Raw genomic sequence first — 25,737 nt, 5'->3', positions numbered from 1 at the left:
GGACGTCCGTCCTCTTCCCGGGGTGCTCTGCGCGCCCTACAATCACTTCCGGGGTGGGCCGGGCGCGGGGCTGCTGGCCGGTGAGGGAGCGTGAGGCTGCTGCCGGAGGGTGGCGCGGGAGCCTGAGGCCTTCCTTGCAGGTAGGCCGGGCCGCGGCGGGGCCCTCTGAGAGGCGGCGCCTGAGGCGCCCTGCGTCCACTCCGGCGGCCAGCCCTGGCGCTTGCCCGTCGCGGGGTTTGGGGACGCGGGCCCGGCTCCTTGGTGCTAAATTGAGGAGTCAGGCGAAGTGTCCCCTGCCAGAGTGTGCAGCCGCACGGGAGCCTGCGGTCGTGCACGCTCGCCGGGACCCACTGAGGCCCGAGCCGCGTCGCACTTTTGGGTTACAGGGGCTCCCTCGAGGCCTTGACGGAACTCTTGAAGGAGTGACAGTTGTCACCAGGACAGCCTTTTTTTTTTTTTTTTTTTTTTTAAGAAGGAAAGATTTTAAAAGCTTTAAAAAAAAAAAGAATAACATATCAGTGCTGCTACAGAAATTCTGGAAGCGAGGTGCAGAAGACATAAAAACATTTTACTCGAATAGTTTTTTTTGGGGGGGTAGGAGTTGAGATGGCGGGGGGGCGGGGAGGCATTGTCTTACTGTGTAGACCAGGCTGGACTCGAACTCACAGACATCTGCCTCCCAAGAGCTGGGATTAAAGGCTTGTGCCACTACGCAGGCGGGTTGTATCTTTTTGAGTAAAGCATCTATTGCGTCCCAGGTTGGTCTTGAACTCAGAGTCCTCCCGTCTCTGTGTCCTCCCCCCACCCACAAGAGCTGGGATTACAGGTGTGTCTTCTTCCGGTGTTCTGCTAATCTGCTGATGTGTCCCCACAGGGGGAAGCATGTGCCCACCCTGTTGATTTCAGATATGGTGTCATCGGTGAGGTCAGACACTACTTGAACTCAGGCTTTGCAGCGTGAGAAGCTGGTGCTTCCAGAACGCAGGCCTTGGTTTTCACCTCACCAGCGCACACATATCGCTCATCATGGGGCAGACTATCCCACATATTAGTGGTTTGGGGGTTGTCCTTTTTTTTTTTTTTTTTTAATCTTTTAAAAATGGGGCTGGAGAGATGGCTCAGTGGTTAAGAGTGCTGCCTGCTCTTCCAAAGGTCCTGAGTTCAATTCCCAGCAACCACATGGTGGTTCACAACCATCTGTAATGTGATCTGATGCTCTCTTCTGGCCTGCAGGTATACATGCAGGCACTGTATACCTAATAATAAATAAATAAAATTTTTAAAAAAACAAAAAAAATCTTTTAAAAATAAAACTTTCCACCTTGCAAGCTATATATGATGCTTATCACTGTGCTGTATCCTCAACCATCCTTCTACTTTTTTGTTTGTTTTTCGAGACGGTTTCTCTGTGTAATAGTCCTGGCTGTCCTTTGTAGACCAGGCTGGCCTCAAACTCACAGCGATCCACCTGCCTCTGCCTCCCGAGTGCTGGGATTACAGGTGTGCGCCTCTGAGCCCGGCCCACCACCTTTCTCCTTTTTAAGAACTTTGATCTCACTAAGTTGCCCAGGCTGGCTTCTGGTTTGACCCTCTTGTCTCCATCTGAAAGTTATGCTGCTGGGCCCAGCTTTGTCTGTTTTGGCAGTCACCACACAGAAGGATGGTAGGGTGCTTAGGAGACAGGAAGTTAGTACCTTCTGGGTTTGCCAGAACTCTTGAGTATGGATGTTGGCATTCTATTTCCCAGGTGGGCTCAATGCCAAAGCATAGGTCTTTTCTTTTCTTTTTTTTTTTAAGATTTATTTTATTAAGTATAGTGTTCTGTCTGCATGTATATATACCTGCATGCCTGAAGGGGGCATCAGATCTCACTGTAGATGGTTGTGAGCCACCATGTGGTTACTGGGAATTGAACTCAGGACCTCTGGAAGAGCAGGTGGTGCTCTTAACCACTGAGCCATCTCTCCAGCCCCCAAAGCATAGGTCTTTTCACCCAGCTGTTGTACTGCTCTTGGCTCTCTTGGGTCAGATTGGGGCCAGTTCCAGCCTCAGAGTAATAATTTGGCCAGGCACTGTGATACAGTCCTGGAGAGGTTCTGCCACTTGAGGTGCTCAGTGCCAGTGGCCATTTCTCTAGCCGTCCTGGCATATAATGACAGCAAAGGCAGATGTATCTTTGAGGTCAAGTCCAGCCTGGTCTACAATCCGAGTTCTAAGCCACCCAGGGCTTCACATTGGGAACTTGTCTCAAAGCAAAACAGTGGCCATTTACACAGGTGAGAGCGGAACACAAAACTGAGGCCCTGCTCACTGTAAACTGCCGTTATCTCTTCTCCGTTACTGCCCCTCGTTTTGTTGCCATACTAGGGATGGGACGCAAGACCTTATGCAGTGGGGCGAGTGCTCCAGCACTGGACCTGTGTCCCAGAACCCTCCCTGTTCTGTGCTAGCTTCCCTTGCTCCTAGACTTCAGAATCTACTAGGAAGTTAATGGCGAGGCTTTGGTTTGAGTAGGATTGCCCACAATAAAGGTATCCTTGTGGCGTTCATCTTTCCTATTTAGAGGCTGCACAGGTGGATTGCTGCTCAGGTAACATGGCTTGACATCACGGATTGCTTCTGTAGTCTGCTAAGGGTTTTCTTTCTCCCTTGTCCTACTTTTCCTTTTCCCCTTTCCCTTTTCTCCCTCTTTTTTCTTTTTTGAGACAAGTTCTTGCTATGTATCCCAGGCTGGTTTTATTTTTATATTTATTTTTTTATTTGTGTGTGTGTGTGTGTGTGTGTGAGAGAGAGAGAGAGAGAGAGAGAGAGAGATAGGGCTTTACTGTGTAGCCATGGCTGTTCTGGAACTCACTTTGTCATTCTGTAGACCAGGCCAGCCTTGAACTCACAGAGATCCTACTGCATCTGCCTCCTGAGTTCTTAGGATTAAAGGCCTGCACTGGCCCACATTCCCAGGTTCATCTTAAACTCACAATCCTGTTTCCACCCCCAAGTGCCATAATTAAGTCAGTCATCACCACACATAGGCACCTGTGTGGTTTGTGGCTATACAAGTCCTCAGCCACTGTATTCCTAGCTTTTATGGTTTTTTTCTTCAAACTTTAAATTTTTAATTTTGTTTTAAATTATGTATATGTGTATTTGTATGTGGACATGTGCATGTGAGTCTGTTGGATCCCCTGGAGCTAGAGTTACAGGCAGTTGTGGACTGCCTTGTGGATGCTGGGAATTGAACTCAGCTTCTCTGTAAGAGCAGTGCACATTCTTTTTTTGTTTGTTTGTTTTGTTTTGTTTTTCAAGACAGGGTTTCTCTGTGTAGTCTTGGCTGTCCTGGACTCCCTTTGTAGACCAGGCTGGCCTAGTACTCATAAAATTCCACCTGCCTCTTCCTCCCCAGTGCTGGGATTAAAGGCATGCACCACTACACCTGGCTGCAGTACACACTGTTAACTGCTAAGCCATCTCTCCTGCCATGGTTTGTTTTAAAAGACTTAAAATTATGTGTATGCATGTATCTGGGGTGGTGGTGTGTGCACATATGAATGCAGATCCTCAAGAAGCCAGAAAGGACGTGGTGGCGCACACCTTTGATCCCAGCACTCTGGAGGCAAAGGCAGATGGATCACTGTGAGTTTGAGGCCAGCCTGGTCTACAAAGGGAGACTAGGACAGCTAAGGCTACACAGAGAGACCCTGACTCAAAAAAAAAAAAAAAAAAGCCAGAAAAGAGTTTTGGGTCCTTTGGAGTTGTAGTTACAGGATGTTGGAAGCCACTGAACATAGGTGCAAGGATCTTCTCTAAGAGCAATTAATACAAGTTCTTAACCCCTGGGCCATCTTTCAGGGTCCCTCCCTTTTATTAAGAGCGGATCTCTCTGTGTAGCTAGGCTGGCATAAATTTGTTATGTATTGCAGGCTGCCTTTAAATTCGGGACCCTCCTGCCTTTGTTCCACCTTCCCAGTGCTGGGATTACAGAGACATGCCAGCACACCCAGCTTCCATGTCTTTGTAGCCTCAGCCCTTTAGTCTTGCATGTCTGCTAGTGAGGAGCTAGGGACTGGGGAAGCTAGGCACAGCTACAAGTTGCTGCACACCCAAGTTCAGCAAGTAGTGCTAAGTAACCCGACTGACACTGTTTACTGGCAGTGGAGAGGCCATCAGGCTCCTGGAGAATCTGATGTAGAACCTGTGGCGTGCCGTGCAGCGGGTGCAGCAGGTGCAGCAGGTGCAGCGGGTACAGCAGCAGTTACTGGTTCCACAGATGATCCGTGTTCTCTCTGGCCAAAAGCTGACCAGTGGCTGTGTGATGGCACTGCCATTTGAAGAAGGCTAAGACGTCTGAGTGGCTTCAGTTAGGAATGAGATGATGGCTTGCCATCGGCAGGAGTATTTCATTATCGGAGGAAGAACTAACCCCTGGGCCTCCCTCTGCAGCCATGTCTGAGCTCAGTGATGAAGCCAGCGAGCCGGAGCTTCTGAACCGCAGCTTGTCCATGTGGCATGGGCTTGGTGCACAGGTCAGCCGAGAAGAGCTGGATGTCCCCTTGGATCTTCACACAGCTGCCTCCATTGGCCAGTATGAGGTGGTGAAGGAGTGTGTGCAGCGGTAAGAGGTCTTGGGAGAGCATCCCTTCATCTCACATGCTAATTAGCATCTCAATGGCTTCAGTTCCTACAGGCTGGTGTTCAAGGCCTTTAATACATATCAAGTAGGCTCCCCTGTTTGGCTCAGGTGTTGTTGATGGTGCATGTTAGACTCTAGAAAAAAGGCACTTTTGATTCTGAGAAGATGCTTAAAACTTACATTGTGGTCTATGTTTATAAACTAATTTGTAGTTTACTTGAACCAGAGTCATTTGGGGGTTTCGTCTGACTAGAAAAACCCAGAAAAAACAATGCTAAGGATGGAAAGCCAGCACTTCGGCCCTCGACTGCAGTTTCATTGTGGTTCTTCAGCTCTGTTCTCCCCTCTGGCACAGAGGTGAGAGGCTGGCCTCCTGTCCTCACTGCCCACCTGCCAGCGTTACAGTGTGCCTATGAGTGTTAATAGCACAGCCTATCTCCTAGTCTCTGTGGTCTGAAGGTTCTGTTGCAGAAGGGTCTCCGCCACACTTTATACCTAAGTTTGCCAGTGCTCACTTGGCAGCTTGGTAGATGAAGACGCAGAGCTCTCTGGACCCTCTCAATTTCGGATGAGCCAGAGCAAAGCCTCATGAAGCACCAGGGCCATCCGTTGTCTTTGGCCAGTAGAGTATGAGAACTCTTCAATCTAAGGACTCCTTTACCGACTGGCCTCTGGGATGGGCGGCTAGGTCTGTAGTCAGCACGTCTTCACAGGATCGCCGAGACTCCTGCTATAATTCTTGGGCAGCTCTCAAGTTCTTTCATGTTGAGTGTCCTATTAAAAACATGGCCCCAGGGCAGCCCAAAGAGGAGAAGAGGGGGCAGCTCTGTGCTCTCACTGGGGTATGGGCCCAATTGAGAAGCAGACTTACTCAGGGAGGCCCAGGCTGGGCCTGAGGGAACTTGGAGGTCTCAGAGAACAGGGCCTGAAAGGTAGTTGTTAGCTTTGCTGAGGCACTTGCCACTGCTCCCTTTGTGGAATTGCCACTCAAGAAGGGAGGCAGTGCTGGCTGCCAAGTCATTCCAGTGACCCTGGAGGTGGCTGCTGGCAGGGCTGTAGGCCATTCCAGAGTCCAGAGTTGGCAGGAGCTGTTGGTGGTGTGCGGATCCCACAGGAGGGATCAGGCAAGAACTGTGAAGGGGAAGGCCTGGGCATTAGCTGTACCTTCTTTGGAGTAGGCAGCCATCCCTGAGCTTTAACGTCTGAGAGCCCCTCTCCTCTGCTTTCCTGACTGAAAGAACATTCCCAGACTTATATGAAAACCGTTAGGAAAATAGAGTACTCTGGTGGCAGGTTTTTCTGTATGATGAGGACAGGAAAAGCAGGTGGCAGTGGTGGTTCTTGTTCTCAGCTCCTTTCTCTTCCCTTGGCCCCTCTGCACAGTTCTGAAGACAGATTGGTTATTGATTTGTTGGCTGCTTAGGGTGTCTCAGCCTCACTTCTACTGATAAACTAGGCCAGTTAGTCTTTTCTGTGTTGGGTCCTTTGTGCTGTAGGGTATTTGACCAGCTACCTATCCCTATTCTACTGTGTGCCAACAGCTAGCTCCCTCCTGGATGTTGTAACTGGGGAGAAATGACCAGACCTTGCTTAACTCCCCTGCTTGAGCATGGTGGGTATTGCTGTAGGTACAAAAAAGAATTGTTGGCCTTGTCTAGGAGATGGTGGGACAGATGACAATGTTAAAGTAGAGATGGTTATATTAGTCACTTTCCCTTTTTTCCCCCTTGTTTTGTTTTTATTTTTTTTAAAGATTTATTTATTATATACACCTGAAGAGGGTACCAGATCTCATGACAGATGGTTGTGAGCCACCATGTGGTTGTTGGGAATTGAACTCAGGATCTTTGGAAGAGCAAGCAGTGCTCTTAACCTCTGAGCCATCTCTCTAGCCCTCTTGTTTTGTTTTTAGATGGGAGTCTTATTATATAGTCCTGTCTGGCTTGGAACTCCTCTGTAGACCGGGCTGGCCTTGAACTCACAGAGATATACCTGTCTCTGCCGCCTAAGTGCTGTGAGTAAAACTGTGTACCCCATGCCACATTAGCCACTTTTTTTGTTGCTATGACAAATACTGACAAAATCAGCTTAAGGAAAGTAGAGCTTATTTTAACTTGGTTGAGGAGTATGGTCTGTTGTGTCAGGGGACGCTTGTTGACATAAGAGTGAGGCAGCTGGTCACATCGCACTAGGAAGCAGGGACAGATGAGTGTTTATGCTCTGCTCTCTTTTTTATTTAGTCTGTAACCACAGCCATGGGATGGTGGTGCTTATTTTTAGGTTAGCTCTTCCCACATCAATTAACCTAATCTAGAAGATTCCTTAGACCTCTGCAGATCTCTTAGTTGGTTTCAGATCCTGTCAAATTGACAGCCATGAGTAACCATCACAAGAGGCTAAGGCAGAGGATGGAAATGCTCCTGCCTGCTTTCTCTGCACCTGAGGACTCCTGGGGCAAGTGACTAATGCTTTCTGGAAGGCCAGCCAGGCACCTGGCTCTGATGAAGCCCACGTGTGAGATGCTGGGCATATCCATCACAGCTTGTGTTTGTTTAGCAGAGAGTTAGATTTGAATAAGAAGAACGGTGGTGGCTGGACCCCGCTGATGTACGCCTCCTACATTGGACACGACACCATCGTTCACCTGCTGCTTGAGGCTGGAGTGAGTGTGAATGTGCCGACCCCAGAAGGGCAGACACCGCTGATGCTGGCCTCCAGCTGCGGCAACGAGAGCATTGCCTACTTTCTGCTCCAGGTGAGCTATGGGGGGGGGGGGGGGCGTAGGCCCAGAAAGCCAGATACTCCTGGTTGCTCTGACAGGCTGTGAGGTGCTGCAGGCCACAGTGTACATATGTGCACCTGTAATCACTTAAGAATCTTTTGGCTGAAGGCCCAGTGGGTGCTTCCCATGCACCCTTCCCTGGGGCATAACCCTCACTGTTCTCTTGAAGCAAGGTGCAGAGCTTGAGATGAAGGACATCCAGGGCTGGACTGCACTCTTCCACTGCACCAGTGCGGGCCACCAGCAGATGGTCAAGTTTCTTCTGGACAGCGGAGCCAATGCCAACGTGAGGTGATTGTTGCAGCTAAGTGGTCACAGGAGTAGGCTGTTCTTCCAACACTAAGCAAGGAGGCAGGATCATCCTGTACATAGGACTTTGTGCATCTCTGTCAGGCATCAGAGCACTTATCTGAAAACTGAGGTCTCAAGGCCCGTGTCAGAACATTGAAAAATGGTATTTGGGTGATGTACAACAATGCTAATTCCCTTTTCTTTCTTATCTTATCTTTTTGGCCATCATCGGGGAGATGAGGCTTTGAAAACAGTGTGTGTGTGTGTGTGCGTGTGCGTGTGCGTGTGCGTGTGCGTGTGCGTGTGCGTGTGCGTGTGTGTGTGTGTTTAATGGCGACAAAACCCTGGGCCTCATTTGTGCTAAGCAAGCATCCTGTCACCGAGTCACACCCCAGTTTCATCATAACCAACCAGCCCATTTACTTGCCTTTATCATGTGTGACAGAGTGCACACCTTTTGTGTGTCATGTGTCAGGGTGCAGATGCATATGTGCTGAAGCACATGCTTGGAGATCAGACAATTTTCGGGTGTTAGTCCTTTGCCTTCCCACCTTCTTGGGGTCATGGTTTTTCAGTTGCTGGGAATGCCAGGCTAGCTGGCCTATGAGCTTCTGGAGATTCCGTTTCTGCCCTCCCACTTCCTGTTTCGTGCTAGGCTTGCACAGCAGGTGCTTCTGCCCACTAAGCCATCTCCTCAGTCTCCATTATGACTTTCATAAGATGGAGTTACTGTGATCAGATGAATGTTATGCAATTATCCCCTTGACAGCACATACCAGCTGAGCCCCCAGCTGATGTTGGCATGACAACTCTGGCTCATGGTGCCCAATGGAAGACATAATGTAATTCTGGATGACTCTAAGGAGAAAAAAAATGCTAATTAAAATTCAGCTTGTCTGATGACTTTAAGATACATTCTAACTTGAGAGACGTTAAAATATGAAGAGTATGTGTCTTAGAGTGGAGAGACGCAGGTTTGTGTGACCCCTGGTTTCTGGTCCAGCAGGGAATGAGGAGCAGTGAAGGGTATGGGAGAGCAGTGTTAGAGTGACACAGATGGGCTTATCAGAAGCAGTTCTGGGGCTGTGTGGTAGGTGGGAAGGGACTCCGGCATCTGTGAGCAGTGGAGGGCAGGCAGCTGCTTTAGTGCTGGTTTGCTCAGTTAGTATGTGTTTTGAGGCACGGTCTCTTCAGGTAGCATTGACTATCCTGGAACTCTGTACACCAGGCTATCCTCACAGAGATCACCTTTGCCTTCGGGTGCTCCACCATGCCCAGCAGGAGCTGCTTTTTGAGCATGATTCAAGTGGGGATTTGAATGAGGTGGGAATGGCCTTGAGGGACGGAAGGTGGGAGAGCTTGGTCTATGGGACCCGTGATGAGCCAGAGGCGTCAGTAAAGCTCATGCAGTCCTGGTGACTGCTCCCATCTCACCACATTAGTTTCCTTGTGTGCAGTTGAGGTGGATGTCGGATGGGGAGGTGTGCGCAGAAGCTAGAAGTGGGGCAGTTCTTGGCACTCACCTACCTTTTTATTTTCTATTGAGGCAGGGTCTCTTGCTAGGACTTAGGGTCACACATTGGGCTAGTTGACTGGCCCGGGACCTGCCTGTTCTTCCTCCTAGCCCTGTGGTCACAAGTACACACAACCACAGCTGCCTTTCTACTTGTTGCTGGGGTCAAACTCAGGTCCTGGTGCTTGTGCTTGTGCAGCAGGCACCTTACCCACTGAGCTGCCTCCCTGGTCCCAGTACCTCAGCAGCTCTACATGCATGAGAGCCCAGGCCTTACCCTGCTCTGCATGTAGGAGTTTTGGCTGGTTTTTGTTCATTGCCTAACTCCTCTCTGCTAACTGTCTATCTCATGTCCTCTTGCAGGGAGCCTGAATATGGATTCACCCCTTTGATGGAAGCAGCTGCCTCTGGCCATGAGATAATTGTACAGTATTTTTTGAATCATGTAAGTAGCTATTTACTACCTTACAATTTGGTCACAGCAAATGGGAGTCATTGATGAAACTATAAACTCTTACCAGGGTTTCTTTTACATAGGAACCTATATAGTCAGCGCACTGTGTGTATGCACATGTATACGCATGGAATAGAGGTCTTTGGGAGTCTGTTTTCTTTTTCCCTGAGGAGGATTCCAGGAATTGAACTCAGATCATAGGCTTTAATTGCAGGTGCCTTTACCCACTGAGCTGTCTTGCTATCCTGTGTAGGCAGTAGGACATTTTCATTGAAGAGTGTACAATGATGAGTAAAAATAAAGACCCACATTTATTTATTTTTAATGACTTTAAAAGTTGTAGGAAACTTTTTTTTCTTCCAGACAGGGTTTCTCTGTGTAGCCTTGGCTGTCCTGGACTCACCTTGTAGACCAGGCTGGCCTCGAACTCACAGAGATCTGCCTACTTTGGCTCCCTGAGCATGCTATCATGAGGCTTTAAAATGATAGGAAACTTTTTCTTTCCAATGCTGGAGATTAAGCTCCAGTCCTTGCATGTGATATGCAAGCTGTGTGTCTGTCAGAGAGTTACAGTCTCAGCCCTTTTCAAGATGTCTTACTTTGAGAAAGGCTCTTTCTAAGTAGTGCAAACTGGCTTCCAACTTGCCGTGTAGCCCAGGAGGACTGTGGCCCTTGATCCTCCTGCTTCAGCTTTCTGAGTAGCTGGCTACAGGCCTGTGCCACCAGGCAGCATGACTAGGGGGGAGGAAGGGAGGGATCAAGGGTTAGTGACAGTGTCAAGCGTGACCCTCAGTGGACTTTGAAGTGGACACAGTCCGGTAATTCCTCCAATAGGTACATCTAGAATTACCGTAGCACTCGTCACTTCCCCTCCCAGGGTCTACTCAAGGGGACTGGGAACCTGTGTCCACATAGAACTTGTACACAGCGTCCACAGCAGGAGTCTTCCTTAGAGCCCCAAAGGGAAACAGCACACGTTGTCATTTATTCTTGATGTTTGCTTTGTGGAGTTAGCATCTGATGTAGCCCTGGCTGTCCTAGAGGAATCCCTCTGTAAACCATGCTGGCCTCAAATTCACAGAAACCTGCCTGCCTCTGCCTCCCAAGTGCTGGGATTAAAGGCGTGTGCTACTATCACCCTATGGGTAGTTTCTTAATTCTACTGGAACCTTATTCTGAAACTATAAAAGCCCAATAAATTTTCTCCTTTGAAAGTCTTAGCCACACAGTCTAATAGCGTGGCGGAAGCTGGCCACCAAGGCTCTAGAGGGCAAATCAGAAGGAATTTAGAAAATAAAAGGTAGAGGCGGGTGGATCACTGTGAGTTCGAGGTCAGCCTGGTCGACAAAGTGAGTCCAGGACAGCCAAGGCTACAGAGAGACCCTGTCTTGAAAAACCAAAAAAAAAAAAAAAAAAAAAAAAAAAAAAAAAAGAAAGAAAATAAAAGGTGGCCCTGTGCCTGGCATGGTGGCATGCGCCTTTAATCCCAGCACTCGAGAGGCAGAGGCAGGCGGATCGCTGTGAGGTCCAGGACAGCCAAGGCTACACAGAGAAACCCTGTCTGGGGCGGGGGAACCAACCAAACAAAAAGAACTGGAAGTAGTTGGTCACATTTTGTCCAAAGTCAAGAAGCCCAAAGAGAGTTGGGTTGTGGCGCACGCCTTTGATCCCAGCACTCAGGATGCAGACAGGCAGATCTTTGTAAGTTTCAAGCCAGCCTGGTCTACAGAGCAGTTCTAGGTAGCCAGGGCTACACAGAGAAACCTTGTTTCCAAACAAACGAGCACACACACAAATGAACAAGAGTCCCAGAGAGAGATGAACACTAGTGCTCAGCTCACTGTGTCCTTTTTTGATGTCTGGGCCTCCACCCCATACTGTATTGCTTCCCATATTTAGTATGGGTCTTCCCACCTCAGGGAACCTAAACGTAATCTCAGCTAGGTTATCCTAGCACTTGGAAGATTGTAGCAGGATTGTGAGTCCAAGGCCTGCCTGGATACACAGCCGAACCTGTTTCAACAATCAGCTGTGGTGGTACACACCTGTAACACCAAGAGTTGGAGGTGGAGGCAAGAGGTCCTTGACCACATCCTGTTTCACAAAATCAGGGGACAAGAGATGTCACCTTCATTTTGGAGGACAGAGCCTTCTTTCTGAGGATGGGCTGAATGACTGGTTCCCTATCAGAAGACAAACAGTGGGTGTGGAGGGTGAAGGTGGGCCTCTGCTGCAGGTCCCAGCTGCTTTCTGTCTCCTTCCATCTGACAGGCAGTGCTCAAGAGGGAGAGTGACTGCAGCTGCATGGGCTGGTGGCTGCTCTTGGTGATGGGTTTTCTGGCCCTCTTTCCTGCTGTGAAGGAGACAGAAAGTCACTAGCTCCCTCACCCCACTGGTACCTCAAACCAGGGGAGGCGACATAAACCTACTTTGTTTTCTCATCCCTCTGGGCCAGCAGTCCACTGAGCTGGGGCAATTTCTGACGCTTCTTTTGTGAACCTTTTTAGGGAGTCAAAGTGGACACAAGAGACCACAATGGAGCCACAGCCCGCATGCTGGCCAGGCAGTATGGTCACATGAAGATTGTGGCCTTAATGGACACTCACTCGCCTGCATTGCCCAAGAGCCTCTACCGAAGCCCAGGTACCTATCTGCTCTGTGTCGTGATGGCGTCAGGGCAGCCCTCAGCAGTAAGGATGCCACGTGACAAAGAAAGCCCTCCCTAAACCCCCTTGCTTTGCTCAAGTTAGCTTCTACTAGTCTTGCCCGGAGGCCTTCTCCTTACCAGGTCCACTGTGGAGCTGAGGCTGGGGTCTAAGGCCTAGGGCCAGAGACAAGCAGACCTTACCACAGAGAGCAGTGTCTGCCAGCTGACAGCACGCACAACACAGGCTATGGAGCCTAAGGAAGAGAGGAGGAGACACACTCCTTTGTTCCTGGCTTTGACAATCTTGTGCTAGTTATCTTTTACCTTTATATAATCAGGTGTCCTCTGTTGCTCTAGATGTTGAGTCATAACCAGTTCTTCCCGGAGTCCTGGTGGTCATATCCCTTGTAGCATTTGCGTGTTTTCATTTTTTACACTTATATGTCTGATCCAATGACAGTTGTTTCTCTTAGTGTGGTGTGAAGCCTGGAACTAGTTCTCTTTTCCAAATGCTCATACAGTTGTGCCAGCTTCATGCAGGTTGATTGACATGGGGGTTAGATACAGCAGCTTTATCACCCACTGAATTTTCATCTTTCTCAGGTCTCTTCCTAGAGTTAGGTTCTGGTGGTCTTTGTATCCATATACCCAAACCACAGTGTGACCAGAGGGTTGTTTCACTGTGTAGGCCTGGCTGTCTTGGAATACATTCTGCTGACCAAGCTGGCCTTGGACTCACAGGTTTCTCTGTCTCTGCCCTCAGAATGTTGGGATTAAAGGCGCCCTGTGAGCAGAGGCTTTTATAGTGTTTTTTTGTTTTTGTTTGTTTGTTTGTTTTTTCGAGACAGGGACTCTCTGCATTAGCCTTGGCTGTCCTGGACTCACTTTGTAGACCAGGCTGGACTCAAAACTCACAGAGACCCACCTGCCTCTGCCTCCCAAGTGCTGGGATTAAAGGCGTGTGCCACCACACCCAGCCTATAATGTGTTTTATTGTTGATTAGGACTTGTCAGTGTTTCCTCAGTAATTGCTTCTTACTATTCTATATGAACTTGAGTGTCAATCTGTCCTGCTCCTTAAAAAGTTAATATTTAAATTAAGATGATAGAAAAGGCATATATGATGGTGTATAGCTGCCATCTCTAAATTTTAGGTTGAGAGACAAAGGATAAGGATGCAAGCTCAAAACCAGTCGGGAACATAGACCCAGTCTCAAAACCACTGAGCACATGTCAAGGGGACTACAGGGAATGTGTAAATGTCCTGTTTATGGTGTCAACTTGTCCCATCTAAGAACATAGGGTATGTGTGTGTTTTCAGGGTACCGTTTGGGTCTTCAGGAAGGCTTACATTTTCCCTCATGTATTTTGTCTGTAACTAAATTATTTATTTATTTATTTATTTATTTTTGCAAATCACGTAAGGGATGATTTAATAGTATCTTTGCACCCCTCTATTTACCCACACCCCATTTAAAGCAAGGCTCTGTTTTTAGTTGAATACATTCTGGCTGAAAATATTTATTGCACCTGTTCATTTTGCAAATGATGAAGCGGGGAGTAGAGCACATCCAGGGTCACAGAGTCTCATCACACGGAAGCTCGGCCCGTGCCCCGGTGCCCTGTAGCTAATTTATTTTGAGGTATTTATCATCTTTACTGCTCTTGTAGATGGGTTCACTACAGTTATTTTCCTTCATCTTCTTGGTATTTCCACAACTGATTTTGTCTGGCTAAGTTTCATTATTGCTTCTCCAGGGGTTTCCAGGTGTGCTACCATGCTGCAGTCTGCAGACAGACTCTCTGCCTGTCAGCTCTCGTGCTTGACTTATTCAGTTGCCAGTGCCTCTCGAACAGTGCTAAACATTCTAGCTAGTGCACATCCTTTGGACCATAACCTAGCCTGAGGTTGGCTGGGGGAAGGTGTCTATACCTTTCACCATATTAAGAAAGTTAAGCCAGGCATGGTGGCACATGCCTTAAATCCCAGCATTCTGGGAGGCAGAGGCAGGTAAATGTCAGTTTGAGGCCAGCCTGGTCTACAGAGCAAGTTCCAGGACAACCAGGGCTACATAGAGAAACCCTGTATTGGAAAAAAAGAAAAAACAAAAACAAACCAACAAAAAAACCCCAGAAAATTAAGTCTCCATTGATTCTGATATTCCTTTTATTTGTTTATTTTTCAAGGTGTGATCATTCATTTGTTACCCCTAAAGATGCACTTTTGACTGTACTCTGTTCCTGGCTTTTTTTTTTTTCCTTCTTTCATTCTCTTGAGCAAATGTTTAGTATATCCTGAACCCTCTTCCTCCTTTTCCCTCGTGCATTGTTCCTTCAGAGCAGCACATCAGCATCTAAACACCACTGTGCTCAGCTAAAAGTCCTTTTTAAATTGATTGAATTCTAATTTTATCCTGTTTAAAATAAAAATAAGTTTATTCTAACTTATCTGCCCAGAGAATTGTTCATCTTCCCATCTTATGATGCCTTCTTTGTCACCTACTAGTCAGTGATTTTAAATAATCTACTTGTGTGGAAAGGAATTATGTTCTGTCGTCTGTTGATTGTATTTCTGTTTTCCTTGCATTTGCTGTAGTTTCTGGGAGACTCAAATTGACCCCTAGGCATTGGAGAGATATACCTAGGTACAGAACACTGGAACGTGGTTCCCAGCATGCAAACCCAGGGCTCAGAAACCTCTTTAACTCCAGAGGACCCCAGTGCCTCCTGGCCTCTGTGGGTCCCATCATGCCTGTGCACACATGCACACACACACACACACAACTAAAGATAAACTCTTAAGAGCATATTAAACTGAGTATTGTGGCATATACACATAACCCCAACATTACAGAGGTAGAGGCAAGAGGACTGCTAAAAGTTTAAGGCCAGCCCGAGAGCCTGCGTAGTGTCTCATTGTCTCAAGAAGCACACACAGACACATTACCTTAGAGTTTAGTGTTGGCAAATACGTCATTGAACAACTGTATTAATTTTCATGTCTAACTTATAGAAAAATATGAAGATCTGAGTTCTTCAGATGAGTCCTGGCCTGTTCCTCAGCGCCAGAGGCCCTGTCGAAAGAAGGGCCTCAGCATCCATGAGGGACCTCGTGCCCTGGCCAGGATCACAGCTATTGGACTTGGAGGCAAGACACAGACCAGCTGTGGTGAGAGGCACAGTTCCCAGAGCTCTTTGGTATCACATCCCAAGACTGACTGGATGGGTGCAGGGCTGCCCTGGGCATGGGTCCCTGGCCTCAGACTACAATAGGATTGGGTCCTATGGGCATGAGGCTTAGAATCGCCCTAGTGACTGGCTCCAGGAGTCACTGCTGACTCAAGACAATTGGTTTCATTCTCTGCATTTTCCTTTTCACTGGATAGATGTCATAACATTGTGACTTTAGTCCTGCTGTCCTGGCTCTGCCCACAGTCTGACTCTGAGTAGCTGGGATTGCAAATATGGGTCACATTCCTTTGCTTCTACTTCCTTTCCTTCCTTTTCCTTTCCGGGTTTCACTCCATAGCCCGGGCTGATCTGGACTTGAAAGTTCTCCTGCTTCTACCTCCTGAATTCTGGAATTACAGGTGTATGCCATGGTGCATGGAGGATTTGGAGTTTGTTGTTCACAGTGCTGGATGGGAGCCCAAGGCTCTGTGAATGCTAGGGAAGCACTGCACCACAGCCACACCCCAGCTCTTTGCTTTCTATGGGCAAATACATTCAGGGATTACAGGAATTTTTACGGCACTGTCTATTTCTAGGTCAAAATGTTTCCCTCTCTGTTCAGGCAGATCTTTCTTTGGCTGGGGTTGGAGCTCTGGTACAGTACTTTCCTAGCACGTAAAGCCTCAGGTTCCGTCCCTAACACCATCCAAAACAAAAAACAAAACAAAAATCCTCCGTAGTTACGTAGACACCTGGTGGATGGGGGTATGCATGTCAATTTGGGGGTTTATACTAAATGTGCCCAGATAAACTTTCAGTTGAGGTCTTTAGATCCAGCCTGCTACTGCCCCTAAGGGGACTGACCTTGTCCTGGGCTCACGTAAGCTCATTTTCTGTGTTATGCAAAGTAATCTTTCTTGGAGCATGGTCAAGTTACTTACTATGCAAGGAGATGAAGTGGTAGCTGTGGGGCTCCCTCACTCCAAAAGCCCTAAGAGGGGTGGTGCCTTCTTTATTCACTTTTGAGGGCTCATGTGCCCATTCTGCACACAGAGCAAGTTCCTCCTCGGGGCTATGTGACCTTCACCAGCAGTGATGAGAACACCTTGGAAGGCGAGGGCCTTTGCTACCGAGATGTCACCTCCCCCATCAATGAGCGGGATGTGGAGAGCAGCAGCAGCAGCAGCCGGGGTATGCACCTCCGTCCTGTTGGGTTCCCATAGAGGAGAGATAGAAAAAGCCCCAGTTCTTGTGAGGTAAGCCAGAGTTGGCCATGGGCAGGTGAGGGCAAGCATCCCAGTCCAGGGTTCCCACAGGCCGAGGAGGCATTCCATACTCAGTGTCAGTCAGGCCGAGGAGGCATTCCATACTCAGTGTCAGTCCAAGGGTTTCCAGGCAATCTTCCCAGCAAGAGGCATGTGCTGTGATCTGGAAATGGTTTACCAAGTTCCTGTCTCAACACACACACACACACACACACACACACACACACACACACACACACACACACACACACACACACACGTTCTGCCCACCCTATAGTGTGGGGTTGAGACGGAGCCAGGCCACACAAGCAGTGCTGAGATGTACAAGAGGCAGTGAGAATGAGCCAGTACAACACAGGCAGCCTAACTGGTGAGACCTGTCATCAGGTGTTTTCCGTTACCAGAGGAACCCACTTTCTGTGCCAGTCTTGGGCCTGTGTGGAGGAGCAGCAGCAGTGATGGCCTAGCAAGAGCCCAGGGACTCAGCAGTGAAGCCTCCATAGAAAGCAATGAGGTAAAACTTCCTCTCCCTCCTTCCTCCTTTGGTGCTGTAGGGTGAATGTTTAATGTGTGTCTACACCATGCCTGGAGGACTCAGAACCTTGAGTGGGGGGGCCAAGCTACAGGTAAGTCATGTAGATTTCACATGTGGTCTCACCCTTGCCATGGGTGAAGGAGCCAGAGGTTTAGAGCTAGGCAGGGGCTGCTCCAACACATCCCTTTCACTGCAGGATTCTGATCATGCTCGTAAAAGCTCGGTTCGCAAACAAACCAAGAGTTATCTGAAGAATAAGTGTCGTTACAGCAACAGTGATAGTCACTGGCATTCTAGCACAGGGACTGCTTGCACTCCAGCGTCTGAATCCCAAGCTGAGAAGCCCACCTACTCAGGACCCCAGGTAAGCCCATGCATATTGTATATACAGGCCAGGCACCTTTGAGAGGAGAAAGGGTACTGGGTTCTCTCACAAGGCCTGGGAATTGACTCCTGATAAACAGCAAGCAGGCCAGCTGTAGGGTTGGTATCCTTTTCTTTCCATGGTCAGGGGCCATCTGTTCCCTTGCTGTCTGGCTCTCTGGGCCTTCCCAAACTTAGGGAGGCAGTAACAGGATGCTCATGAGCTGAGGACAAAGTAATGGCATGTGGTATGCACTTAGCAAAAATGCAGCCGCACCCTCACTGTGGGGATGCTGGTGAGGCATCATCTCTGGTGGTGATAGGTCAGCAGCTAAGGGTTTGATGCACACATGCCCAAGTCCCAGCCCTGCTGCTCCCTAACAGCCTGTAAACTGGGCTGGCACTGCCTGAAGCCTTTTCTAGGGTCCTGGCCCTGGAACATAGGTGCACCTCTCAGTTCTCCAAGCAGGTTACTAGTTGTACTGGGATCTCAGAGCAGTTCCCCCCCCGCCCCCCAAGACAGAGTCTCTCTGTGTTAGCCTTGGCTGTCCTGGGCTAGCTTTGTAGACCAGGCTGGCCTTGAACTCACAGCAATCCGCCTGCCTCTGCCTCCCGAGTGCTGGGATTACAGGCGTGTGCCACCACACCTGGCTCAGAGCTGTTTCTTGAGGAAAGTAGTAGAGGAGCAACCTTAGAACATTTTTTATCCATCTTTTTTTTTTTGGTTTTTCGAGACAGGGTGTCTCTCTGTGTTAGCCTTGGCTGTCCTGGGCTAGCTTTGTAGACCAGGCTGGCCTTGAACTCACAGAGATCTGCCTGCCTCTGCCTCCTGAGTGCTGGGATTACAGGCGTGCACCACCACTGCCCAGCTGCCCTCCTGAATTCAAGTCTGTAGCTGTATCAGCACTCATTTTCCCTGCTGGGGACACTAGGGCTGAAAGGGAAGTAAAGGTGATGTAGTCAAGCTTGGGGTCAGGATAGGGAGACCACCAGTTCTCCATTCCTGGCCCCTAGGGCTCCCAGTTGTCTTCTTCCCCCCCCACCCCCCCCAGGACCTTGCCACGCTGCTGGAACAGATTGGGTGTCTGAAGTACCTGCAAGTATTTGAGGAGCAAGATGTAGACCTGCGCATCTTCCTGACCCTCACTGAAAGCGACCTGAAGGAAATTGGCATCACGTGAGTCCCCTAGTTGCCCCTCCCCCCATAATTTCAGCCATCCTTCCAGTTTGTACTCCAACAGGGCAGATGAGCAGCCTGTCTAGACAGACCCTTTCTTTTAAGTTGGCCTTTGTGCCCACATGGCTCCCAAGATGGCCTTGCTCTGCAGTATGCTGGACCTTTGGGCTTTGTTTTTGTCAGTTCACTTGTTGTGGTTTTTAATTATCTTTTCATGATAACTGTTAACAGTTCTGGAGCACAGGTTTCTTATTTCTTATTTCCCAAAAGCTTGGATATAAAATCTTTTAATATAAAATCCAAACTATGTACTATGCCTTTGTCCTAAAACATTCCATATACAAAGTTGCAGTTTGTGCCTTTGCTGTAACTCCTCATGGGTGGCTCTCACCTTGAAGTGCTCTCCCCTAGGTGGCTCTGGTGCGGCAGGTGTCCTGCTTTCTGCAGGGCTCCCTCAGTGTTTGCCTATCTGGGAATGTCTGACTCTCTGCTGCACTTTGGAAGGACAGTTTTGCCAGGTAAAGGGTTCTCGGTGACAGCTGTTTGCTTTGGCACTTTGGCTGCCTCAGCCTTCCAGAGTTTTGAATGAGAATATACAGGTACTTTGAAGATCCCCGCCAGGGACAAGCTGCCTTTCTTCTGTTGTTCCAGGATTCTGTATGTCTTTAGTTGGGTTTTGTGTCCTGGCATTCATCATCTGTGGAGTTCATGGGCTTCGTGGATGGTCATGTCTTTCATCAAGTGTGGACATTTCCAGCTGCTAGCTCTCCCTGTCTGTCTGCCCTTCCTGTCTTCCTGAGGTACTCATGGGAGGGAATCAGACCCCATGTGACCCTGAGCTCTCCTTGTGGTTTTCTTTTGATTTTATCTCATGTGCGCTGGTGTTTTGTCTGCATGTGTGTCTGTGCCAGGGTGTCAGATCCCCTGGAACTGGAGCTACAGACAGTTGTGAGCTGCCATGTGGGTGCTGGGAATTGAACCTGGGTCTTCTAGAAGAATTGCCAGTGCTCTTAGCCACTGACCCATCTCTCCAGCCCCTCGCAACTTTCAATATTTTATTTTCCTCAGACTGCGTTTCCATTGTGTTCCAGTTTGCTGGTTCCTTGTTTTGCCTGCCTGTTTTGGGAGGTTTTACTTCAGTTAGCATACTTCTTTGCTTATGTTTTTACATTTTTCTCCATTGTATTTCCATTTTGTATTGAGTGTTTTCACATCATCTTTTAGTTCTCTGACTGTCTTTAAGGTGGCTGTCTAGCAGGTGTGATGCAGAGCTTTCTTGGAACTTCTGTGATTAGTTTTCCATAAATGAGCTATACTCTACTTCTTGTCTTTTACTTTTGTTGCTGAAAATGGACGTTTAAGTCTCATTAAGTAGTAACTATCAAAGTCAGGATCTCCCCCTTTCCTGGGATCTGCAGTCTGTTTTTGGACTTTAAACCTGTTGGCTGCTTCTGTGCAGAGGAATAGCTGGAGGCTGGAACCTGGAGGTCTCCAGAGCCTGCCCCTTTCCCTAGGCACATGCAGTGACTCTTACTTGTTCCCATCTGTAGTTGCTTTGAGACAAGCCACTTTGATGTAGTCAAGGATGATCCTGAACTCTCATGCCCACTTTCCATGTGCACCAGTGCTTTGAGCATGCAGGTACTTTTCAGTGTACTAGTCTTTATTGTTGGCTCCCCACATGGGGAGAATGGAGAAAGAAGAGGCCCTGCCCCTTAGACCCACAGTCATCCTCCTAGCCCCATCTCTTCAGGAGACAGTGAATGAGTGACTTAGAGCAGTGGCCCTCAGTAACCAGAACCTCTGTGCTTGGTACTGGCAGGACAGGGTCTGCCTTGCCTACCCTGCTACATGCATGTTGGGTCTGGGTAGCTGCTGCTCTGTGGTGCTGAGCTTAGCCTAAGCTGGCTGCACTACTATCAAAGCCTGCTGTGACCTCCAAGCTGCAAGGTAGCCCATGTGGACTCTCAGTGCACTTGTCTGGAGGGGAGAGATTTTGGAGATCTCCCTTGAGAGCATAGACGCAGTTGTCCAAGCTTGGAGCCAGTGATGGTGGAGGCTCTTTGGACACTCATATTTCTGTCCTCTGCCCCAGGATCTTCTGTACCCCTTCCTTCAGTTAGTTGTTCCCTAGAGACTGGCCTTAGTGGAGGTGCCATGCACCCTCTGATTCACCCCTTCAGGTTGTTTGGGCCCAAAAGAAAGATGACCTCTGCCATTGCCCGCTGGCACAGCAGTGCCCGCCCACCTAGTGATGCCCTGGAGCTGGCCTATGCTGACCGGCTGGAGGCTGAGATGCAGGAGCTCGCCATCCAGCTGCACAAAGTAAGTGGGGAGGTCTAGGTGGGCTGTGGGCCCTGGAGGCAGTAAAGTTAGAATCACACCTTCATAGCAGAGGAGGTGGTTTCACCAGGGGATTGGAGACAGGAGACTTAAAGGGGGACATGGAACAGTCAAAAGTCCTATGAATATAAGTGGGAAGAGCCTTCCACAGAACCTGGAAGCTATAGGATGGAGCCAAAGGAGTCATTCCTACGAAAGGCTGGGGAGAGGAAGACAGGCAGCCTAACAGACTTCATGCAAGTATGGGCCTTGGCCTCCTGGCTTAGGCCCTCTAGCCTGGTATTTGTTTGCAGTGCTGCGAGGAGGCAGAGGCCCTGCGTGGCCAAGTGTCCCAGGAGCAGGAACTTCGGGCTGTAGTAGAGAGCTGTCTCCTGGAGCATGATAGTGCCCGAAAGGACATCCACGCCCAGCTGCAGGAGGCCCAAACCCTGGCCCAGGATGCTGCCCTTGTCCTGGACCAGCTGCGGTAAGTGTGCTTACACACCCACACATACTTGTCACTGTCTCTTCCTAATCATCTAAGCAGGTGGGAAGTAGGGGAAACCAGTCCTTGGGACCATGTTGTGTCCCCCAGAGTGAAGACCTAGGCTTGACTAAACGCAGGCTGTAGATCTGTTTATCTTCCCAGCTGGCTAGTGTGGGGCTTCTTGGGCGGCTACAGGGCTGAGGTTGTTTTCCTTACTCTGATGGTTTAGACTGGCAGCTGGGCCTCTTCCACACTAACACTTGGTCATATGACTTGCAGGGCCTGTCAAACTGAGCTGTCAGCTCGAGTAAGGCAGGACCAGTCCCCCAGTGAAGCTACCCAAAGCTCACCCTTTTTCCCAGCAGGTAAGAAGAGCAATAGGCTGGCTCTGGACTAGGGCAAGGGTGGGCTAGAAGCTCTAAGCTCAGTTCCAACCAGTGGGCTCTGCATGTCTGTCACAGTGGCAACCCTGTCCCTAGAATAAGCCCACTATGACAAGAGATACACTATTACACTTAGGGGGTAGGTGGCAAGTATGTAAGGACCTTTGTCTCAGCTTATGTAAGACCACTAGTGGAGTTGGGTGGCTGCAGCTCCCAAGGCTCAGCTCTACTTATGCTGAGCCTTAAGTGTTAGTTGGGTATAAGCATGAGAGGCATCCCTGATGTGCTCACTTACGCATCAGCAGTGAGCAAGGACACACTTGTGGCCAACCCTCCCTCTGTACCACAGATTCCAAGGGCTGGCCTATTCCCCTGCAGGCCTTGAGCCTCCCTGAGTTGTCAGGGGCCCTGGAAGACCGTGTCCATGAGATGGGTAAGTCTTCCAAGGACTGAGGCTGAGACCTGACCCCAGACCTGGCCATACCTAGTCAGCTCAGACTCCTGGGTCACCTATTCCTCCTGGTGTCCCACGTTTCCCTTCTACCCTGCTGCTGAGACTTGGCCACAGAACACTCACTAATTGGCCCTGTCCTTAGGGCAGGCATTATGCTCTGTAACACAGAGCCTGGAGAAACTACAGATGCTGAATGGGAAGAAATGGCGGGAACCGTAGCCAAGAGGGACGGTGAGAGTATCCACCACATGCCCATGGGTGCCCTGGACCACTTACCCTTTCTGTCCCCTTCTTAGCAGGCTTTTTTTTTTTTAAACAAATTTATTCAGATTCTGACGTTGGGTGATGGATCCACCCTGAAGTTATGTGCCACGCAAGACAGGGCAGTGAGGAGATGGCTGCGGCAGCCCAGGGACAGCAAGACCAGCCCAGGAAGCAGCTTGTGGAGAGAAGGACAGGACTTCGGGCCCCACTAGGGCAGCTTGGGCCAGCCCTGAGGCAGGATGAAGGGCCTAGCACCCAGATCCTGGTGGAAAGGCCCCGTGCTGGTAGACAGCTTTGGCCCAGACCATGCAGGGCTGTGTGGCGAGTGTGTGTCCCGCACATGCAGGTGCCACTAAGGTTTGATCTTACAGGTGAGGTCTGGGGTGCCTAGAAAATGTGCTGTTTGTTGGAAAATAAAATTACATGCAAGTTGGTGGGGGCTCATTTCTGATCACATGACGTATTCCCGGCTGACACCAACCAGTAGCCCATCTATAGTCACTTCTGATCTCCACCCCTAGCTGTGGAGGAGCTGGCAGAGACAGCTTTCTTACCCAGGCAGTCTTGACCTGTGGGAATTTTCCAGCACCAGGCTACAGGACTGCCTGCCAGCGGTGCATTCCTATTCCATGGTGACACTCCTGTTGTCCCTCTGCACACGAAGTCTATGCTTCCAACTTGACCAATCCGGAGTTGAACTCTTGTGGTGGTAATTTCCTGGGCCCAACCTCAGAAAGATGTGGCCATGCCACCCAGAAGCAAAGAGCATCAGAGGAATGGCTTTATTTTCTTCCTTCCTCAATTTCACAAAAGCTGAGCCAAAGCCCACATGGGGAAAACAAAGCCACGTGGGGCACAGCCATTCTGAAACCAACCCACAGTTCACATACTAAGAAAGAAAAACTTAACAGAGAAAGCCAACTACCCAAATGACCATCCTGCCCCAAGCTGGATCAGGTTCTGGGCTAAGGGAAGGAGTGATGGAACGAACATTACAGGTCACCTCCATTACCAAACCCCTGACCAGTCCAGGAGCTATGTACCAACCAACTGGTTTCCTTGGAAGAGTGGGCTCTAGCTGGGACTCCACCAGTCATGAACAGACTCACACAGGACAGTTTGAGCCTTGAGATGGGCGAGAGCATCTTCAGCTTGAAAAGCCAGGCCCAGGCCACACCATTGACCAACCTGAGAGGGTAGCTAGGTCCCATGGACTGCTTGGGACAGTAAAGATGAACAGCTGCCTGCTTGTCCCTTGCAGTCAGAAGGGGTACAAAACCAAACACTAGAAGGCACGCTTCTTGGGAATTCCGGAGCCTGTGGGGCAAGGACAGCCAAAGGAGGGCAAGAAACCGTACAGGAACCTCCTCAGGATGAGGCTGGGAGCAGCTTTTCTAGGGCTTTCTTCTGCTTCTCTGTGGCTGAGGCCAAGGCCTCAGCCAGCTTTTCCGAGGGCATCATGTTGAGGACCTTAAGGGCAAACAGGAGCTGGTACTTGGCGGTGCTGACGAAGGCGTTGCTCAGGAAGTTAGGAAAGCCTCCTACTCGATCCTTCTGGGTGTACAGCGGCACACGTACAAGGCCCAGCACCTGTGGGACAGACGACACGGGGTGGGGCTCTCCTTGTAGAGGCAGGACCCCAGCAGAGAAGCCTGCCGGCAACCAGTTCACCAAAGACATAGGGAAACCCAGGCAGGGTCTCGTAGCAGTAAAGCCCCTTCTCCCCAAGCAAGTTTCAAAGCCAATCCTACGCACGCCCCACCTTTTCCGCCAGCTGAATGCTCATGCCACTTTCTGCCAGCACCACATGATCTCTGGTCTCTCTCCAAAGCCCCTTAGGCCAGGGAATCCACATCCCAAAAGCTTTCACTTTACCTCTCAGGAGGCAGTCCCGAAGGCTACAACCCTGTCTCTTTGGTCTGTTCTCAATTTCCAAAGCAGGCCCTGATCACCCCCTCCTTTCCAGTGATCCCATGCCCCACTCCCAGGATTGACAATGGCAGGCAGCAAGGCAAATGTAAACAGCCAGGACCCAGAGGTGTACTTGTTAGCCATGGGTGCCTTCTGTGGTGCCAGAGCCAAACCTCAGGAGTAGGAATGGGGGTTGGCCCCCCGCAGTGGTCCCACCTCCAGGCCGTGGTCCCGAGAGTGCACGGCGCTGATCTCCACAGCGTGCAGCTGCTCCAGTGTCAGCTGCCGCGCGTACAGGTGTGCCACCACCCGCTGTGGACCTTCAGTCAGGTGTGAGCTCAGGTAGTCAGCTTCGGTAAGGCGCAGGCCGCCCAGGCCCAGGCCCAGCACCCGGTTTAAGCCATCCTCCAGCGACCAGAAGCGCCGGTCCACGAACCCCCCTGGGAAGCCCAGCAGCCCGTCGAAGCGCATCTGCATCTGCAAGGTAAGCTGGATCAGGTCGTGGGGTCCACAAGGCGCCCCAAACCTGTATCCGCCCTGCTAGCCCGCCCAGCTCCTCACCAGCACTGAGAAGCGCATGGGGATACGGCCGAAGAGCTGCCCGGGGTTGGCGGCATACAGCATGGCGTGGCAAGAGTGGCTCCAGCCGGGCCCCAAGCGCATTGCTTCCTCCCGGCTGATCTGCTTCAGCTCCGGAACCGTCGTGGTGGACATCTTGATGTGCTCCAGGCCCACTGCCCAAGTGAGCATGCGCGACCCCGCCCACGACACACAGGCCCAATCCACGTGCGTCCACGTGCATAGGCCCGCCCCACCAGTCCTGAGAGTCTGGGTTGAACGCAGAGAATACAGGAGCCTCTGGCTGGGCTAGGGGGTGGGATGAAGTTCACCCTCCCAGCAGCACAGGAGACCTCTCCACCAGAAAACTACAACTCCCAAGACGCACCGCGCGGAGGCCAGGTTGTCACGGGGGAGGTACACTGAGAATCAAGACGTGCTAAGTCCTGCACGTCGCTGAGAAGACAACAGGAAGTCTTACCATCCACCTCATCCCTGTGAAGCCACGCCTTTAAAGATTTAAGCGTCTAAAG

At 49.9% G+C, this 25,737-nt stretch overlaps 2 protein-coding genes across 8 annotated transcripts; one reads left to right on the top strand and one right to left on the bottom strand.

The window, feature by feature from the left end:
- Window positions 1–33: 33 nt before the first annotated feature.
- ANKS3 (ankyrin repeat and sterile alpha motif domain containing 3) lies at window positions 34–23,168 on the top strand. Of its 6 annotated transcripts, none has more exons than XM_084764029.1 (17): window positions 37–140; window positions 4,438–4,609; window positions 7,187–7,382; window positions 7,579–7,700; window positions 9,577–9,658; window positions 12,175–12,310; window positions 15,328–15,483; window positions 16,539–16,676; window positions 17,155–17,264; window positions 17,482–17,649; window positions 18,701–18,825; window positions 21,009–21,150; window positions 21,462–21,634; window positions 21,914–21,999; window positions 22,367–22,450; window positions 22,614–22,702; window positions 22,801–23,168. In XM_084764029.1, the coding sequence occupies exons 2-16, from the start codon at window positions 4,440–4,442 to the stop codon at window positions 22,688–22,690; spliced, it is 1,965 nt and encodes a 654-aa protein (XP_084620155.1). In that variant the 5' UTR covers window positions 37–140; window positions 4,438–4,439; the 3' UTR covers window positions 22,691–22,702; window positions 22,801–23,168. The 6 variants fall into 6 exon arrangements, with proteins under 6 accessions (XP_084620158.1, XP_084620159.1, XP_084620156.1 ...); XM_084764028.1 differs by having other exon boundaries at window positions 7,184–7,382; XM_084764030.1 differs by lacking the exon at window positions 22,614–22,702 and having other exon boundaries at window positions 36–140; window positions 7,184–7,382.
- A 335-nt stretch (window positions 23,169–23,503) lies between these two features.
- Window positions 23,504–25,414, bottom strand: NUDT16L1 (nudix hydrolase 16 like 1). Of its 2 annotated transcripts, XM_084764050.1 has the most exons (3): window positions 25,208–25,406; window positions 24,863–25,123; window positions 23,504–24,325 (listed from the first exon to the last, which is right to left on the bottom strand). In XM_084764050.1, exons 1-3 carry the CDS (start codon window positions 25,394–25,396, stop codon window positions 24,104–24,106), a joined length of 672 nt encoding a protein of 223 aa, XP_084620176.1. In that variant the 5' UTR covers window positions 25,397–25,406; the 3' UTR covers window positions 23,504–24,103. The 2 variants fall into 2 exon arrangements, with proteins under 2 accessions (XP_084620176.1, XP_084620177.1); XM_084764051.1 differs by lacking the exon at window positions 24,863–25,123 and having other exon boundaries at window positions 25,208–25,414.
- Between the last annotated feature and the right edge of the window lie 323 nt (window positions 25,415–25,737).

Source organism: Acomys minous, assembly GCF_964271855.1.
Source record: "Acomys minous genome assembly, chromosome: 16".
Lineage (NCBI taxonomy): Eukaryota > Metazoa > Chordata > Mammalia > Rodentia > Muridae > Acomys > Acomys minous.
The sequence above is the reverse complement of the archived record's forward strand: the minus strand, read 5'-3'. Positions and strand labels throughout refer to the sequence as shown.